We start from the raw sequence: 17435 nt of genomic DNA on the forward strand, positions 1-17435 counted from the left end.
TGTAAATTAATAAGATCGTTTTTAAATTTGATTAAGGGGCTCATTTACATTGTGATCTACACGTATTTTAATATTCAGTTGGAACTTGTAAATTCAAATTTAAAATGATTCTAAATCAGACGGTTCATATTTTAAGGCTAATGTGTATATCTTTATAGAATTGCATCTTGTACTGGGCAGTGACCGTAATAAAATTGAACTGAACAGTACACTAGATCTTTGCTTTCAATCATACCACCTTTTTAGAAACATTTGTACGTTCTTCAGTAACATTTCCAATAAATATTTTCCTTCAGCTTCGGCAAAAAAAAGAAAAGAGCCGCTCTCAGTCCTAACAGTTGAAACATAGAAAAACAGGATTTGCAGCTAGCTTCTTGGCAGAACAGATCCTTCAACGGAAAGGTCCGGTTTGAGCTGTTTGCTCTGGAAAATAGTCACCTGGCCTGCGGCTTGTAACTGTTGAGAATTTGATAGGCTCTGAGAAGATCAAGTTTGCCGTGTCCTTGTTCAAACATGTTGACCCCAGGAAGCCGCCGTGCTGAGGCAATCAGAGCTTGCTTCATGCTAGCTGGATTCACCATTTCACGCTTCTGAACTGTGCTGAAAACAAGAAACAAATGAAACGTTACACTCTGAGCAGACAGCGCTGAGCTGATCGTGATGAAGTTCTAAGCGAACCAGAAGTTACCCGTTGCATGACTAAAAATACTGCGCTCATATTTTTTTACTACGCCAAGAATAAAAGTGGGAAGGGTTGCTTATACCTAGCCAAAGTTCAGGGAATCTACTCAAGTCTGATCCCAACCTGAAAATTATAATGATTAAAAAATAATGTAAAAAGTAGATGGAGTGGTTGTTATGCCTCGCTTCCTCAAAGACACATATTTTTCCTTCTACCACTTCCCCAAAGTTGTCTTTTTAGCTGTGGTTTTGGTAACAGACTCTTTGAACGATGTGCCCCATTTATTTATCTATTCCTTTCGTTTTGAATGTATAAACTGCCTCAGTCAAGGCTACTTTGAACGGTGCACAGCAGCAACATCCAAAGATGTAGTAATAGGAACATACAGTAATATACAGTAACTGAAGTTCAATATGAAATCACAGAAAATAAAATAATTCTAATAATTTTCCTGGCACTGGGAGCTCTACAACATTCAAGTTCCAAAATCCTTCTGGAGCAGTTAAGTTTTTACAAGCTTCCAGAAAATCAGGCGTGTGGAATTAACTCTTGCCTCTGAGAACAAGCTGTTCCAGAGAGGGGAGTCGCCACAGAGCATTTGTGCTGTGATGGATTTGACGCTGGCGTGCTATTTCATCTGAAAATAAATGCAGTATTGATCTATGCACCTCTACCCAAAAATGAGCCGCCGATATTAACAGAGCAGGCCAGATCAAATGTAATTAAAGGCCAGAATAGTAAGGGTGAGTAACTATGCTAGCTTGGTTTTCTGAGCTGTTTTAAAGATTACTGACATATTCTGTGTGAAGCGATTCCAAGACGTAAAACAAATACTGCTACTGCTTACAAACTCATCCTCTTTTGACTATTATGTGCTCAAAGGTGGAAAGGTTCAATACTACCCACAACGGAGGAATGGCTGGTGAAGACGATGGAGCTTGCAAAGATGGCCCAATTAACTAATTTGATTAAAGGAAAAACAGCATCTACCTTTAGGGCTGCCTGGAAACCCCACACGGACTTTTTGCATGAAACGGAACAAAATGCACTTACGATTTGTGGTTTTGATGCTTAGGGGGGGAAAAAAATTGGGTAATGGAAAAAAGTGAGCTTTTTTGTACTCATAGAATAAGAGCTGATTTTGTAACTGTACTCATACTTGTTGCAGAGGGGATTGGAAGTTCCTTTCCTTCTTTCTCTCCTTCTTAGTTTGTGTTAGTTTTTATGCTCTTTGTAAAACTTCCAATAAACTTTAAAAAAAACAAAACCTCACCCTCTTTTAAAAGTCTGAACCCATTTCCCAGAATGCAAATATCATTTCCCTCAGCTGTCCTGGGGTAGGAATGACGATAAGCCGGTGCAGCTTTATCAGAGAACGCTGGGAACTACAGCACGTACCTTACTAGGAGCGTGACAGCGCCTGCCACAACTGGAGAGGCCACGCTCGTCCCAGAGAGCGAACGGCAACCACCCTTCATGCCAGACCCTCTCACTCCAGAGCCATAAGTCACTATATCGGGTTTGACTCTCCCATAACCTCCAGGAAGTTCCTAGGGAGGAAACTCAAATAATCAAACAACTGGTTTTATACTCATACAGCAATTAAATGAGATTTATCCTGACATCTAACAAAATTAAACTGTCCTTTCCTCGCTATAGTGTGAAGCAGTGTTTCTCAACCTGGGCAACTTGAAGACGTGTGGACTTCAACTCCCAGAATTCCCCAGCCAGCTTAGCTTAGCTGGCTGGGGAATTCTGGGAGTTGAAGTCCACACGTCTTCAAGTTGCCCAGGTTGAGAAACACTGGTGTGAAGTGAGGAAGACCATGCGCTGCGCTGAACCCTTTTAGTGCACTCGCACCACCCTGAGCACAATGCCTCTATAAAGGTGCTCACCCATGTGGTCATCCCTCTGGAGGAGAACCGAGCAATATTATCTTCAAAGTCAATGCCACCAACTCCAATCACATCCATTTGGTCAGCTGGATTGTTGAGGGTGCTGAAAAAGAATGTATATTCGTTATTATTCATCTATTACATTTGTATGCCATCTGTTTCCAAGGAGATTATGGCAGTACATACAATTCTGCCTTGTTCCCGAAACATGTTTAAACTTCCTGCAAAGAATTAAAGATACACTGAGCACTAACTGTACAATTCCTCCGTCCAGTTATTATATTTCTGTACCAATTATTTCCCTTTTTCTTCTTTCTTCTTTTTACTTTCTTTGCTCTTTTTTTAAAAGAAAGATGAATAAATAAATGTTTTTTTAAAAAAAGTAAGCCTGCAAAGTAAATTACACTGAGTACCCTAGATCACCCATCATGTTAAGTGACAAATGGTGGGCCTATGTTTGGCTTATTTATTTTATTTATTTTCATTTTATATATTTTCTATCCCTTTATTATTATTTTTTTAATAAACAACTCAAGGCAGCATTATACCAAATACTCCTTCCTGTTCCTATTTTCCCCACAACAACCCTGTGAGGTGGGTCAGGCTGAGAGAGAGGGACTGGCCCAAGGTCACCCAGCCAGCTTTCATGCCTAAGGTGGGACTAGAACTCTCAGTCTCCTGGTCTCTAGCCCATTGCCTTAACCACTAGACAAACTGGGATGTATGAAACCATTATGGTTAGGATAATATGTGAACCAGGTCATGATGGCAGTCCATCTCGTTATGGTTTTAAAAACTGGATTAGCACAATGCAGAGCCAGTTTGGTGTGGTGGTTAAGGCATCAAGCTAGAAACCGTGAGCCCATGAGTTCTAGTCCCACCTTAGGCACAAAGCCAGCTGGGTGACCTTGGGCCAGTCACTCCCTCTCAGCCCTAGGAAGGAGGCAATGGCAAACCACTTCCGAAAAACCTTGCCAAGAAAACTGCAGGGACTCGTCCAGGCAGTCTCCAAGAATCGAACACAATTGAACAGATTAAAAAAAGTATAGGATTGCAAACAGGGCATGCAGAAAGGTAAGTAAGAATATGAATCTCAACTTCAACATTCCCAGCCACAAATTATTTAACTTGCAACCTTCAAATGAATTGCATTAATCTCTCATAATTGCTATGCATATCAGTTGAGGGATTATGCAAGTTCAGCAAATCTGAAAGGCTCCAGTTTAAGAAGGTCTGACCAAGATTACACTGTATTCCAAAAAGTCAGAACACATAAATTAAATGTTTTTAAGTGTTAAAACTGAGCTGGTTTCCCATACTTCACAAAACTCAATGGCCAGAATCTAGGAAAACATACAGTAGAATTTTATGCATCTTTACTGGTTGACACACAACAGTCATAACTTGATCTGCCTACTTTGGACTAAGCATGGTATGTGAGCCCACCAATTATGGCATAAAACAAACTAGAATGTTCTGACTTGTTCAGAACATGGTGGTTAAAACCGACCATAGCACAGCATTGCTCAACAGGGCTTGCTCCCTAATAAACATGTCTGTCATATTTAAGCCCCAGCGAAAGGAATGGGATTTCAGTGAGATATAAGCACAAATCACACTGGATTTCTGCCACTCTTCTGCCTGGAAAACAGTTTCTGAAATTAGTTACCACATATGTATCATAGCATGTGTTCTAAACTGGGGGGTTACGTTGAAAAAAAATCAACTTATTTGGGAAAACAGACATCCCTAACAAGATAATTCTTTTTGAAAGAAGGCAGAAATGCTTCTTTATTTTAAATTTACTCTGAAAGAATACATCCCGGCTCGAAGTATCAAAACAGCACCTACCCGTACAAAGGACCATCATTTCCAATAGCAGAGACCATGATCACATTATTGGCTGTCAATTCCCACACCTTGGAAATTAAAATAATCGTATGTCAGAAACACAGGGATAAGCTACTATCACAAATATCTAATTGTAAGACTTAATGTTCAGAGAATATTATAAAGCATTCCAAGTTTCACTGTGTTGATGCATCTTCCCCACTCAATTATTCTTTTGTGCTCCGATACTGTAAAACCAAAGCTTCTTTTAAACCAAATCTTCTAAAAGGAGAAACTGTGTAACTGCTATCACTCTCTTTTCCCCCCAACTCCATACCAACCTTGTCTACGAATGGGTGGTCCATAAAATCTGGGCCTCCAATGCTAAGGTTCAACACATCAATCTTCTTTAAGATAGCATAGTTAAAGGCATCCAAAAACCAAGACGTATATGAAACCTATTTATAAATGAAACAGATCTTAATATAAAGAAGCATAACAACAACAAAACCATTATGGTGGAATCTGCCTGGCCTCTGCATGCACACAGGAAGGAGGCTTAGGGGGCCCACCGTTACCCAAAATTAAGGAGGTGGGGGCTCAGAGAGAAGTGTTCTCTGTAATGGCCCCTGTACTATCGAAAACTAATTCCATGCTGGTATTTGGAGCCAAACTCTTTAAAACAAGCCCTCTTTTGAGAACCGCAGAATGGATTTCAAGACACCTTAGGAGGGAACTTCTCCTAATAAAAGGCCTTTGCGGGTGCCAATATAATGCATGGTGACAAAGGGTCTGATCCCTAAAAAGGGCTTTCCCAGTTTGGCTCCCTGGACACGCCGGCTAGGAATTCTGGCAGAAGCAATCCCCGTGTGTGTGGAGAGCACCAGGGAATGCTGCCAGAAACCCCTGCACCGGCTTCTCTTTGTATTCCATTTGTTAGATTTACGTGCCGCCTTTTCTCCAGGAACTCGAACGGCACCTGAAGCATTCCCTCCTCCACTTTTACTTCCACAACAAGCCTAGGAGAAAGATTAGGGAGCGGCCCAAAGGCCCCCAGGGAGCTTCTGTGGCTGGGGGTGGATCTGAACCTGGGTCTCCCCACTCTTAGTCCAACTCCTTAACCACTATGCTACCTCGATCCTCTCCTTACCTGATTGTTAGTGAAGACCCTGAATATGTGCAGTTCAGAGTCTGGAGCAAATCCTTGGCACTCTCTCATGCTAGCGATCACACCGGCCACAAACGTCCCATGGCCCAGGCCTGTTGAACATAAGCAGTCAAGTAAAATAGAGCACTTTCCTTTTACAGATATCCAGTACAGTTACAAATAGCACAGAAGAGCGGCAAGGGACAGGGGAATCGGCCTCCGCTTTTCCAGTTTGAAGTATGTTTTAATTACCTCCCCCTCCCAAAAAAAACCATGCAATACCAGTAACAAGAAAAAGTCCTAACTAGAACTCAAACAGTTCAGGGTAACATCAAGCCAAGATTTGGGGCTTCATCCTGGATCTGTACACTACAACTTTCCAGCCTCGCAGGACGGCTGTAATGCAGTGTTTCTCAACCTGGGCAGCTGGAAGATGGGTGGACTTCAACTCCCAGAATTCCCCAGCCACCCATCTTCCAGCTGCCCAGGTTGAGAAACACTGCTGTAATGCTATGTGGGAATGACTTTGGGAAACAGGAGGAAGAGATCCAACCTAGACAATGGTCAGATAAACAAAATTGGAGTTCAAAGGAGCACGGGTGGCGAAAATGACTCAGAAGGGACCCTTCCTAGTTTTCGGGAGAGTGAATGTGAGGGCGGGGGGGGCACTTTCAGACTTGCAGGATTCTGTTAATGTAACCTTACAATAAAGACAGAGGTAGTCCTCCTGGGTGCGCCTCTTGTCTGCCCTACTTTGCAAGACTGACAAAGCCCAACGTGGCCATTACAGGTGCACCAGCCAACAACATTTTGCACTTGTCCTGCAAACCAGATTCTAATTCAAACAACCACACACAGGGTGAATGCAAAATGGTTTGAGATGCAATGGGGAATCATTAGCTGGCTGAGAAGGATGGAGGAAATTATTGCCTATAAGAGGAAGGAGAGAATGGACCCAAAGCTATTTCCAGGCTTGTTGGCAGAACACCAGATCACATAAACTGAGCCAGATAATAACGGGCGGCCGGAAAAAGATGGTGTAACGCCTATCCTACCAGGTATAAATTTTGTTCAAGTACAATAGGCAAAAGAGTTAACGCAAAGATTTAAATGTTGGGGTGTCTGTCGGTGTACATTTATATATAAGAAATCTCCTTTTCTCTTTGCACCTCAGCTATCCTTTCCTTGCTTGTGAAAGCTTTAACTCAATCCTTTTGTTTGAATCTCCAGCTCAAATGAACTATAGGATTTGCAACCCTAAATGCTCTTCCTAGGGCAGCTTCTCAACTTGGGCAAGTTTAAGATGTGTGGACTTCACCTCCCAGAATTCCCCAGCCAGAAACACTGCCCTAGGGCATGAGCCCCACTGAAAACTCTACACGCTCATTAAAATTCTAAGCAGGTCTGTAGCAGCACCCCTACTCCCAGCCTCTTTTAATTTTTAATCCATATTTACATGACAGAGGACCTGTTGCCCTTTAAATGTTGTCGGACCAACAAAGCAATGATGGGACTTGCAGCCCACAATAACTAGAAGGAGACAGGTCCTACCCTCCTCGTTTGCAAAGTTCCTTTCAGCAGTGCTTTTTCAGCAGGGGAGATGGGGCATCTTACAGTGGGTACCTTGCTGTGCGGGCAGGGCTAGAAAAAAGATGTTGGTGATGTTTCCATTGGTAGTGGAGGGGGGGGAAGATATCTCCTTTCTAAGTTTCAGAAGGACAAGTCAAAAATGATGTTCAAAGGTTAGAGATGTTGAGAAATGGAGATGAGAAGAAGAGTCAGGTCAAGCTCTGTATTTTGGATTGCCCACCTGAGCAGCCCACTTCAACAGAACGCAAGATTCTCCCAGGGTTTCTTTTTAACAAGAAGTCGGGAAAGAAAATAGGATGTGGTTGCAACATCGCAGGAACTGGACTGTTTTCACCTCTAGAACCCAATCTCTCTCCAATTGTTAAGGCAAAGACCTTTAAAGCCTTGTTAATGGTCTCCCTGTATTTGGCAAGGAGGCTGTTGTTGTTTTAATTGGTAAGCAAGGAACGTTCGGGGGCGGGAGGGCGAATCACTTCCAGGCTCTGAATGTACCATTACTTGTTGAGGTCATCCCCTTCCCTCTCTGGGCAGAAGAGGAAGGCTAAGGCAGAGTAAACCTGCAATGACTGACCTCCTTTGAACAGGCCTGATACTGGGTCTGATTTGGATTCTCAACTGACATTCGAGGTCTTCAGCCATAGCCGTCTCCTGGTGACCACACACTGACCCCCCTTCCTCCTCAGCGCCCTCCACAGTTCAATTTAGTTTGGGGAGGTGTTCCTGTTTCGTTTCTCCCCATGGTTCAAGGAGTGACTGGCATGGGCCTGACCCAAGGATGCAGCCTGACCTTCAAGGATCTCAGAAGAGTGGAAGGCCAGGGAGATTTGGAAGGGAAATTATCTGGAGGAGCTCACTGAGATCAGAGGCTCCTGTTCCCTCCACAAAAGGATGAACTGAGTCGCCCAGCACTGCCAACTTCAGACCCTTCCAGTGCAGGGGCTGCCCGGCTCCCCAGAGAAGGGCAATGGGCCCTTCAATGGCTGTGAGGGTTGCATAATATTTGTTGGTGACCCTGCAACCACAGGACTGGAAAGAGACTTCTGAGGAGCTTGGGGTGGGAGGCTGAGCACCAGCCTTCAGCAAGGTGCTCTGGCATGTCTCTGGATAGCAAATTGCTGTCTGGTTGCTTGGTGGCCACGGAGGAGCTAATTCTGTGGTGAGGAAAGGAGTAAGTGGCCTTGATCTGTCAAGATTCAGGGAACCTAGACCGAGCCAAGCACACATACGTGCTCTCTGGCGCAAGACAGGGCAGAACTGGAGAGGAAAAGACCTCCTTCTGCTGGAAGCAGAATAAAAAGCTTTTTCTAATCCAGCCTCTGTGGGAGGCAGAGACCACTGCAGGATGTTCTGGGACTGCTGTAGGAAAAAAATAAAATATTCCCAAAGGATGACACTATGCAGATAGGTTCATTATAGCGGGTACGAATGAGCGTGTGCATCAGGAATGTTTTCAAAATATTCACAAGCACCGCATATGGAGATCCCGGGCTTAAATAAATACTCTTCAAAGTATTTTCAGCTGACATTAAAGCAAGTTGGAAGAGTGCAAAAACTGACAGAAGACATAAAGTGCATGAAACACATGAAATGAACATATACTGATGCAAAGTCACAATTTCTGTTCATGTCTGCACTAGTTGTTGTTCCTTTTAAATGTTTTTTAAATTGTGATTACATTCTCAATTACACATATCCAAGGTCCTCTCTGACTGCTGGAAAATAACTAGATATCCATATACGTGCATGAAATATCTAAAGATCTTACAGTGAACTGGGAACTTTGTTATACAAACAGGCTTCAATCCAGAAGTTAATAAAAACAGTACAGGTCATCCTCGCTTAACTACCATTCGTTTAGCAATGGTTTGGACTTAGGACAGTACTAAAGAAACCCCGACTTGTGACCAGTCCTCGCACTTACGACCATCGCAGTATCCCCATGGTCATGTGATCACAATTCAGGCACTTGGCAACTAGTTTGCATTTACAACCGTCTCAGCGTCCTGCGGTCATGTGATCACCATTTTCAACCTTCTCAGCTGGCTTCCAGCAAGCAAAATCAATGGGGGGCCATGTGATTCGATTAACTACCACATGGTTCACTTAACAACCATGTGAGATTCACTTAACGACTGCCACAAAATGGTCATAAAATCAGGTTGGATTCGCTTAACGATCGCATTGTTTAGCGACTGACATTCCGGTCCCAATTGTGGTAGTTAAGCGAGGACTGCCTGTAGAGCCTAATTACAGCCACCAGACTGAAGAGCTGTAAAAGACTCAGGGCCTCGTAAGATTAGATCACCTTTCCTATCAACCCTGGCAATCAGGGTTGGGGAGACTGATGGGGCAACCAGATGGCCCACACGTGCTATAGAAACAGGTCCACCCTTCCTGCCTCACGAAGTTACTGCTTCGGTACACAACAGAGCATTCAGCTGATAAAAAGATTTTTTTTTGTTCGTTTACCATCATCCAAAGTTCTCTCATTTGTCCAATTTGTCCTCTCTTTCACATTTTTGAAGTGTGGATGTTTCTCGCTGAGTCCCGTATCAAAGACAGCCACTCTTACACCACCTCCTATTTGTACAGAAGACGATTTACACCATTACAGATCAGAAGAGATTCTGGTGGTATTTTAAGAAACGATTCCCGCAAGCTTATATTCAGAAATGCATAATGCACGTATGTAAGGCTTTGTGAAAATATTTTGCCCACCTTAGATTTTAAAAGATTACGTCCACCGATCTTCAAATCGCCCAGGTTGAGAAACACAGGGTTACATAAGTGTTACCTAACCCTGAAGCTTTTTTTTTTTTTTTAAATGCATTGGCAATTCTTCCAATATGAACGACTTTTAACTTTATTCTGTACGTTGTAACCACATTAAAAAAAATAAAGCCTAATCTTCCTCATCAAGAGCTAGCTGTGCAGAGACTTATTATAAAGCCTTTTTGTCATTAGGAAGACCGTGCACGGCATCTACTCGCACACCTACCTGTAAAACCCATTTGCCAGAGCACATCTGCCTGAAGCGTCTGCGCCACCTGCCGAGGTATTGCCCTTAGCAGGCGCCTGCTGGAGTGCCTGCCCGTCGCGTGCCAAAACCCAGAACCCAGAGACAAGCTTGCCCTCCTGAGGGGGCGGGACGATTGCCACTTCTGCGTCCATCTGGTCTCGTTACAGGGAAAGGCTGGATCTGCTACGCATTTGAGAAGAACAGATATATAACTTGACCAGTTAGGGTACTCACGTACTAAACAGCTTCTCCTGTCTAACTATCTGTACGTATAGATCCTCATCCAGGCACAGAGGCTAGTAAACCCCGTCGTCATCACCTACGTTCCTTTGTACAATTACAAAGACGAGCCAGAATGACTGACAGATAAGCAAAACACGTTTGCCATTTCTCCCATTCAGTGAGAATTGGAGCGTGAAGATAAACTTTTTCTAACATTTTTCTAAAATTTCTCCTAGACGAACTAGGTGGCTCAGACTTCACACACAAACAGGGCACACTGAACCTTCCCAGGGTTCCTATGACACACAGCAGGGCTCAGCAACATGGCCGTTGCAACATCGACAGATTTATTTTGTTTGTTTAATTTTTTTATCCCTTTATTATTTTTATTGATTAACTCAAGGCGGCGAACATACCCAATACTCCTCCCTCCTCCTATTTTCCCCACAACAACAACCCTGTGAGGTGAGTTGGGCTGAGAGAGAGGGACTGGCCCAAAGTCACCCAGCTGTCCTTCATGCCTAAGGCAGGACTAGAACTCTCATACCACGCCTGATTGGCTCTTGGGCTGAGAGAGAGAGACTGGCCCAAGGGCACCCAGCTGTCCTTCATGCCTAAGGCGGGACTAGAACTCTCATACCACGCCTGATTGGCTCTTGGGCTGAGAGAGAGGGACTGGCCCAAGGGCACCCAGCTGTCCTTCATGCCTAAGGCGGGACTAGAACTCTTATATCACGCCTGATTGGCTCTTGGGCTGAGAGAGAGGGACTGGCCCAAAGTCACCCAGCTGTCCTTCATGCCCAAGGCAGGACTAGAACTCACAGACTCCTGGTTTCTAGCCCAGCACCTTAACCACTAGACCACTGATCTTCAACGTTAATTGGAAACAACCATTTAAAAACAAAACGTACGGCTGAAATCTTGCCCTCGGACCTTGTTTCTTTTCGCAAAAATATTTTTCATTTTTTAATTTAACTTTAGTTTAGTTTAGTTTAGTTTAGTTGATTGCGATATTGCCCAACTCCAACTGGGCAGTCTGTAATAAAACTCCAAAGGATAAAAACAGAATACAGTAATTATGAACAAATAAAGAATAAACAACATGAACCAATGGTGAATCCAGCTAGCCACACCCAAACAATATCCAGCAGGGGCCCCATCCATCCCGACCCAAGACCTGGGAGAAAAGCCAGATCTTTAAGGCTTTCTGGAATGCCAGCAAGGTGGGAGCCACGCGGGTATCAGGAGGGACTTCATTCCAAGGGGCAGGTGCGTCACAAAGAGGAAATGCTTCCGGGGTCCCAAAAGATGACACTGTTTAATTGAAGGGACCCAGAGAATTTCTGGTGTTGCACAAACCCCACAGGAACCACGTTAGCAACCGCTTTAAAAGGCTGCTGACTGCTATCCCACACTCACAGAAAAACATTTATTTTGTTGGAAAATAGACTTCAGTAAAGGAAAAAGCAAACATGATTGATTCCCTTTGGACTTCACTTACCCCCTCAGGTTTCAGACCTTAAATAGATTTCTTAACACCAAGATCTACATAACTTTATTCACCATCTCCACAAATCTATGGAGCTGTTTTTCCGAGTAAGATCATCATGAACTAAGGTCATAAAGAAGTTACAAAAACTTCCTAAATCAATGCAGGCTAGCTTCTACCGGATTAAAGAAATGAAAAGGAATTCTTGGCTACTTCGTTGAGCTTAGAAAGGCTGATATCTTGCACTTGTTGGGTCCGAAGTAACTGCTTTCGAAAAGGGATTATGTGAAGCACAAGACTGACTGTTTGTAAACCAATTCATAAAAGGTGTATATCTCTGGTGATAATCTATTAATCATATCTAAATTGCCATAATCTCATTGTCAGCCTTGGAAGTCAGCAAAAAACATGTAGTCAGTGATAATCTGGTGCATGCCTTGACTCCGCCCTTCTAAGATCGAATGGGCAGGATCTCCATCCTGATAATGTTCTCTGTACCTCCAAAGCTCAGCGCAAGGTCAAAGACATGGCCAAAAACATGGCCCACCCTCTCCCAAGGCTGAAACAAGCTTGCCAGACTGAAAGAAGAGTAAAAGCAGGAATTTGTGGACTCCTTAATTAACACAGAAAAGAAATTTTAACTTTTTCAGCAAATGCAGAGATTGGACATTATGGGCTGAAGGAATACTTGGGGGGGAGGGAAGAATAGCCCCCTCCCTTTTCCTACTGGGCGTAGATATCAAAGTTGATGGGAAAACCAAAGAATTGGATAAGAGCTGCTGATGGTGCATATTCCCATTTGTCACTGAGGATGCTGGCCATGTGTGGAGAAGAAGCAGAGTTCAGCCCTGCTCTTCCTGACATAGTCCATTCTAATCCCACGAAAGAGCTGGCAACAGTCTTCTCCATCACCCGTATGGGAACAAGGAAGCAATCCAAATGGATCGTTAACAATGGATTTGGGTTTACTGTTATCACTTTTACTGTGGCAACCTACCCAGAGTCTTCCAATTGGGCCAGGCTACAAAACTCATAAACAAACAAACCGACAAATAAATTTAGTTGCTCCCTTCCTTTGGGGTTTTCAAGTACCCTTGGATGAACAGAGAAGGCAATCCAAAACCTATGACACCACCAGAAGGCATCTCCTGATCCCCAGTATAAAAAAATTAAAAGCACTTTAAGTTAAAAAAAAGGGGGGGGCTGAGATCTCTCAAGATAGCAAAGATCTCATGAGATGTGGCTATTGCATGAGCTCTCACAAGATTTCAACCAGTTTAAAATTAAACTTCAAATGATTTTATTTTTATACGTTGGGTCCCACAGTCTCATGCAACATCAGATGAAGGTGATACCAGGAAAGATTGCCAACCCCACACTAAGCCAAAAAGTTTGAATTTGCTTTAGGATTACTGAGTCCTGAGTGCACAGCAATTGTTTCACAAACTATAGCTTACAACTTCACCATCCATGTATCTTCACTTCCAACAATCTCCAAAGCAATTTCTTGACTGAAGTGAACGTGATTAGATAGATAGATAAATAGATAGATAGATAGACAGACAGACAGACAGACAGAAAGATAAATGATAGATAGATAGATAGATAGATAGATAGATAGATAGATAGATAGATAGATAGATAATCTCCTCTCTCCCCCAGAATTGTTATACTTTTCTCCATTTAACTAATCCCTTCCAAAGAAATCACAATACCAGTTCATGGGCTTGGGCAGAGAGTGAACCATTTGGAAAGATCATCAAACCCCCTTCAACACTGGATTTTCAGGAAGGCTACCCACAGAAGGTACACTGTTCCTAACCCACATCAATTAATAGCTTAATGTGGGATTATGAAGCAAGATCCTCAAGAAATAGCTCAGACACAATGAAAAGACAAAGACTGACAAAATCCAAACTGAGTTTTAAAAACAAGCATGCTTTGGAATCCATGCTCCAGGAAATAAAGCCAGACTGCTCACTTGAGGGAATGATATTAAAGGCAAAACTGAAGTACTTTGGCCACGTAATGAGAAGACAGGACACCCTGGAGCAGATGCTGATGCTAGGGAGAGCGGAGGGCAAAAGGAAGAGGGGCCGATCAAGGGCAAGGTGGATGGATGATATTCTAGAGGTGACGGACTCGTCCCTGGGGGAGCTGGGGGTGTTGGCGACCGACAGGTAGCTCTGGCGTGGGCTGGTCCATGAAGTCACGAAGAGTCGGAAGCGACTGAACGAATAAACGACAACAACAAATGCTTTGGAAACAGCAAAATTCTAGAGAAAGACACGGTAAGTGACGTAATGACTGGCCAATCCTCGTCAGGAACGGTTCACTGAAATGATGAGCATGCTTACTTTCAGTGTACTTAAGCGAGCGAAAGACTTTCCTTTGCGGGGTAACTCGTTTGATATTGGGATGGTCTTCGAGCGTCTGCACTCCCACCTTCTGTTTCTCGTCGATCTGGATCACCTCAAAGTCACTGGGGTAATTGCTGGCTGGGTTGTTGCGGGGCACGATCCTCCAGTTCTCTATGTCGCTGCTCTTCAGTGCTCTCGAAATAAATTTGCTTCTCGCCTGGGCTGAAAAGTAGCCGTTGAAAGCCACAATGTATTCTGCAAAGGGACGCATTACTACGTATTAGAAAAGGCAAAGGCAGAAAAAACCCTGCAGCTGTATGGGCGCGTACCACCTTCTAGGGAAGAGTCAGACAAACTGGAACAAGTTCAGAGGCCACCAAAGCCCAGAACCAATCTCTATAAGGAGACATTGCGGGAATTGCGTATCTTATTCTTGGAAAGAGAGCGCCCTAGGACTCCTTGATTTTCATCAGGTCAGAAGGTCACATACAGCAAAATATCAAATATTCCTTTGTTCCACAAACCTATTAATTCCTTCCAGATGCCTGAGCTACAGCTGTCCTCGAGTTATGACCACTCATTCAGTGACCAAAGTTGCGATGACACGAAATGAGGGGGACTTACCGTCACAGCAACCTCGCAGTCACGTGATTGCAATCTGGGTGCTCAATGCCCGGATTGTGATTACAACGTCGCAGCAAGCCACGGTCACATGATCCCAACTGCTGACATTCCTTGCTGGCTCCCCAAAGTCAATGGGAAAGCCAGCAGGAAGTCAGAAGTCGCTCCCGCTCCCATCAGTTTTTCACCCGCCCACACTCCAGAGTGGCTGGCCACAGCACCCACCAGCCTGGGACTCCCACCTCTTCCCATTTAACAACCCATGAAGTCCTTGGGTCACAACAGAGACCTGTACTGTGGGGTTGCCATCGCTAAGCGATGCAGTCACTTGATGTCACATTTTATGGCCACACTGCTCAGCAATGGAAATTCCAGTACCAACTGCCATTGTAGCCCAAGGACAACCTGTAGTCTCAACTTACACATGAAGCCGGCTGGGTGACCTTGGGCCAGTCCCTCTCTCTCAGCCCTAGCAGGATGGCAAGGCCACCTCTGAATCTTGCCAAGGAAGCTTGGAAACCTTTAGGGACTTTTTGCATAAAACAGAAAAATATGAACTTACGATTTATGGTTTTGATGATAGACAGGACAGATGATTATAGAAAGAAGAGTGGCATGAGGTAACTTTAGAGGAAGAGGGAAATTTATAATTGTACTCATAACCTCCGTAAAGAAGACCGTTGTATCTTTTTTCTTTCTTTTCTATTTTTCTTTTACTTTTTCTTTCTTGCACTTTTAGCTCTCTCTCTGATTTCTTTTTTTCTTCGTTACTTTACATTAGTTTCGATTAGTTTTTACCTTTGTTTTTAAAACTTTTATTATTATTATTTTTTTAAAAGAAAGAAATCTTGCCAAGAAAACTACAGGGACATGTCCAGGCAGTCAACAGAAGTCAACACTGACTCGAAGGCACTAAATAAATGGAAAAAGTATCCCACAAGGGATATGCAAACTCACAGACATGTATACAAAACAATATAGCTGTAAATGGTATCTCTCTCTCCCTTTTTTTTTTTGGTGCCTTCGAGTCATTGTTGACTCCTGGTGACTGCCTGGACTAGTCCCTGCAGTTTCTTGGCAAGATTTCAGGGGTGGTTTGTCATTGCCTCCTTCCTAGGGCTGAGAGAGAGTAACTGGCCCAAGATGGCTTCATGTATAAGGTGGAACTAGAACTCCCGGTCTCCTGGTTTCTAGCCTGATGCCTTAACCACTACACCAAACTGGCTCTTCCATTAATAATTACAGATTATTAATCTGACAAACTATGTTATTCTCATAAAATGTGTTGATGCAGAACCACCCAAATATGTTCCCTGTTCACCCAGACTGATGAGTCCTGACACAGCAGGCGCCAATGCATCCGCAACACCCAGCTTTATGACAGACGCGCCAATATCTCTCAGCAGGCATCCAATATTCCCCAAGATTAGACAGCCTGAAAGCAACCGCTGTAGTCTGTGACTCATCTCTGGCTTAGGGAGAAACCGATTTCATACACTACACCACACAGAACATGTACTTTGCCGATGGAGACCAAGTAGTTAATAATGAGCTAGACTTAGCCAAGGTCAGAGTCCCCAAGGCCAGTTACGTTATTTGGCCTTCTGAGGACAACAGTCCTACAGGTGCCTTTCCCAGCAGTAAAAATATACTGCTAATAAATTAATCACCCCATTGCTGCCGTGACAAAGTTCCTCAGCCCTATCTGGCAGCCTTTCCGAGAGTTTCATTTCGAAAAGGAGATCAAAATGTACTTTTCTGCATGTCCCAAAGGCTCCAGCAAATCTGCTGCAAAGGATTCATTACCATGTTCTACAACGGCTGAAGAGAATTCCACTTTGAGTGTCAGATGAGAGCACTCAGGACATAAATGGCTGTCGTGAGATGAATTCCCCAGTCTAGTGCCCAGGTGCTGTTTGCCACAGAGTAAGATCGCAGTCAGAAACAAACAGGTGTTTGCAAGCCTCATGGTCAGGAAAGAATATGCTTTCATTCCCAAATTTCCATGGATTCAATTCACACGGTGCTTCTCCATGAATCAGTTCTTTCTCTCCCTCAGTCCCTGGATTTCGGGGAAAGCGGCTCTTCTAAGTGCTCTTTAAGCTGACAGTCCTAATGTTTTGTCCAACCAAGCAAAAGTCTTGCCTGCATAGTCTTTCCTGACGAAGCCTAGTAATCAGCCTCATTTCTTCCTCCGTTTTTTCTCCATCTTTGATGACAGGGTCCTGTCACTCAGGATTCAACAGATTAGCCATATGCTCCATTGCAGATACGACAAAGCGGAAAATAAGCCAACATTTAGGGCTAAGGGTCACTGTTCATTCTTTTTTTTTTTCAGGTGTCCACCTGTAAAAATAAACATTAGATTAGTTAAATATTTGTTAATATATTGACATGGTGATAAGTATCTGGACTGCAATGCTGCTCTAGGTACTCAGGTATAAATGCCATGACAGCCTGTGGAATGTGATTAGGGATAATGGCTATAAAAACAGATTGTGATTGCCTGACACTTTAAAGAGCCCCACAGCTATTCTTGGCTGAGGGTAAAACACAAGGCCAACAGAGCCAGTTTGGAGT

At 43.6% G+C, this 17435-nt stretch overlaps 1 protein-coding gene across 2 annotated transcripts in view; it reads right to left on the minus strand.

The window, feature by feature from the left end:
- The window catches only part of MBTPS1 (membrane bound transcription factor peptidase, site 1), a 44664-nt gene extending 27457 nt beyond the window's left edge, over nt 1-17207 (minus strand). Inside the window, exons 1-10 of one of the 2 annotated variants that reach the window (XM_063313228.1) lie at nt 16662-17207; nt 14232-14489; nt 10143-10343; nt 9614-9724; nt 5558-5667; nt 4749-4865; nt 4429-4496; nt 2578-2680; nt 2081-2232; nt 439-600 (exon numbers count right to left, since the gene is read on the minus strand). In XM_063313228.1, coding sequence (XP_063169298.1) covers nt 439-600; nt 2081-2232; nt 2578-2680; nt 4429-4496; nt 4749-4865; nt 5558-5667; nt 9614-9724; nt 10143-10343; nt 14232-14489; nt 16662-16848 — 1469 coding nt within the window. In that variant the 5' untranslated portion in view covers nt 16849-17207. Of the gene's footprint in view, nt 1-438; nt 601-2080; nt 2233-2577; nt 2681-4428; nt 4497-4748; nt 4866-5557; nt 5668-9613; nt 9725-10142; nt 10347-14231; nt 14490-16661 lie in introns of both variants that reach the window. The other variant, XM_063313227.1, reaches the window with a different exon arrangement.
- Between the last annotated feature and the right edge of the window lie 228 nt (nt 17208-17435).

This window comes from Candoia aspera, chromosome 11 (assembly GCF_035149785.1).
Source record: "Candoia aspera isolate rCanAsp1 chromosome 11, rCanAsp1.hap2, whole genome shotgun sequence".
Classification (NCBI taxonomy): domain Eukaryota; kingdom Metazoa; phylum Chordata; class Lepidosauria; order Squamata; family Boidae; genus Candoia; species Candoia aspera.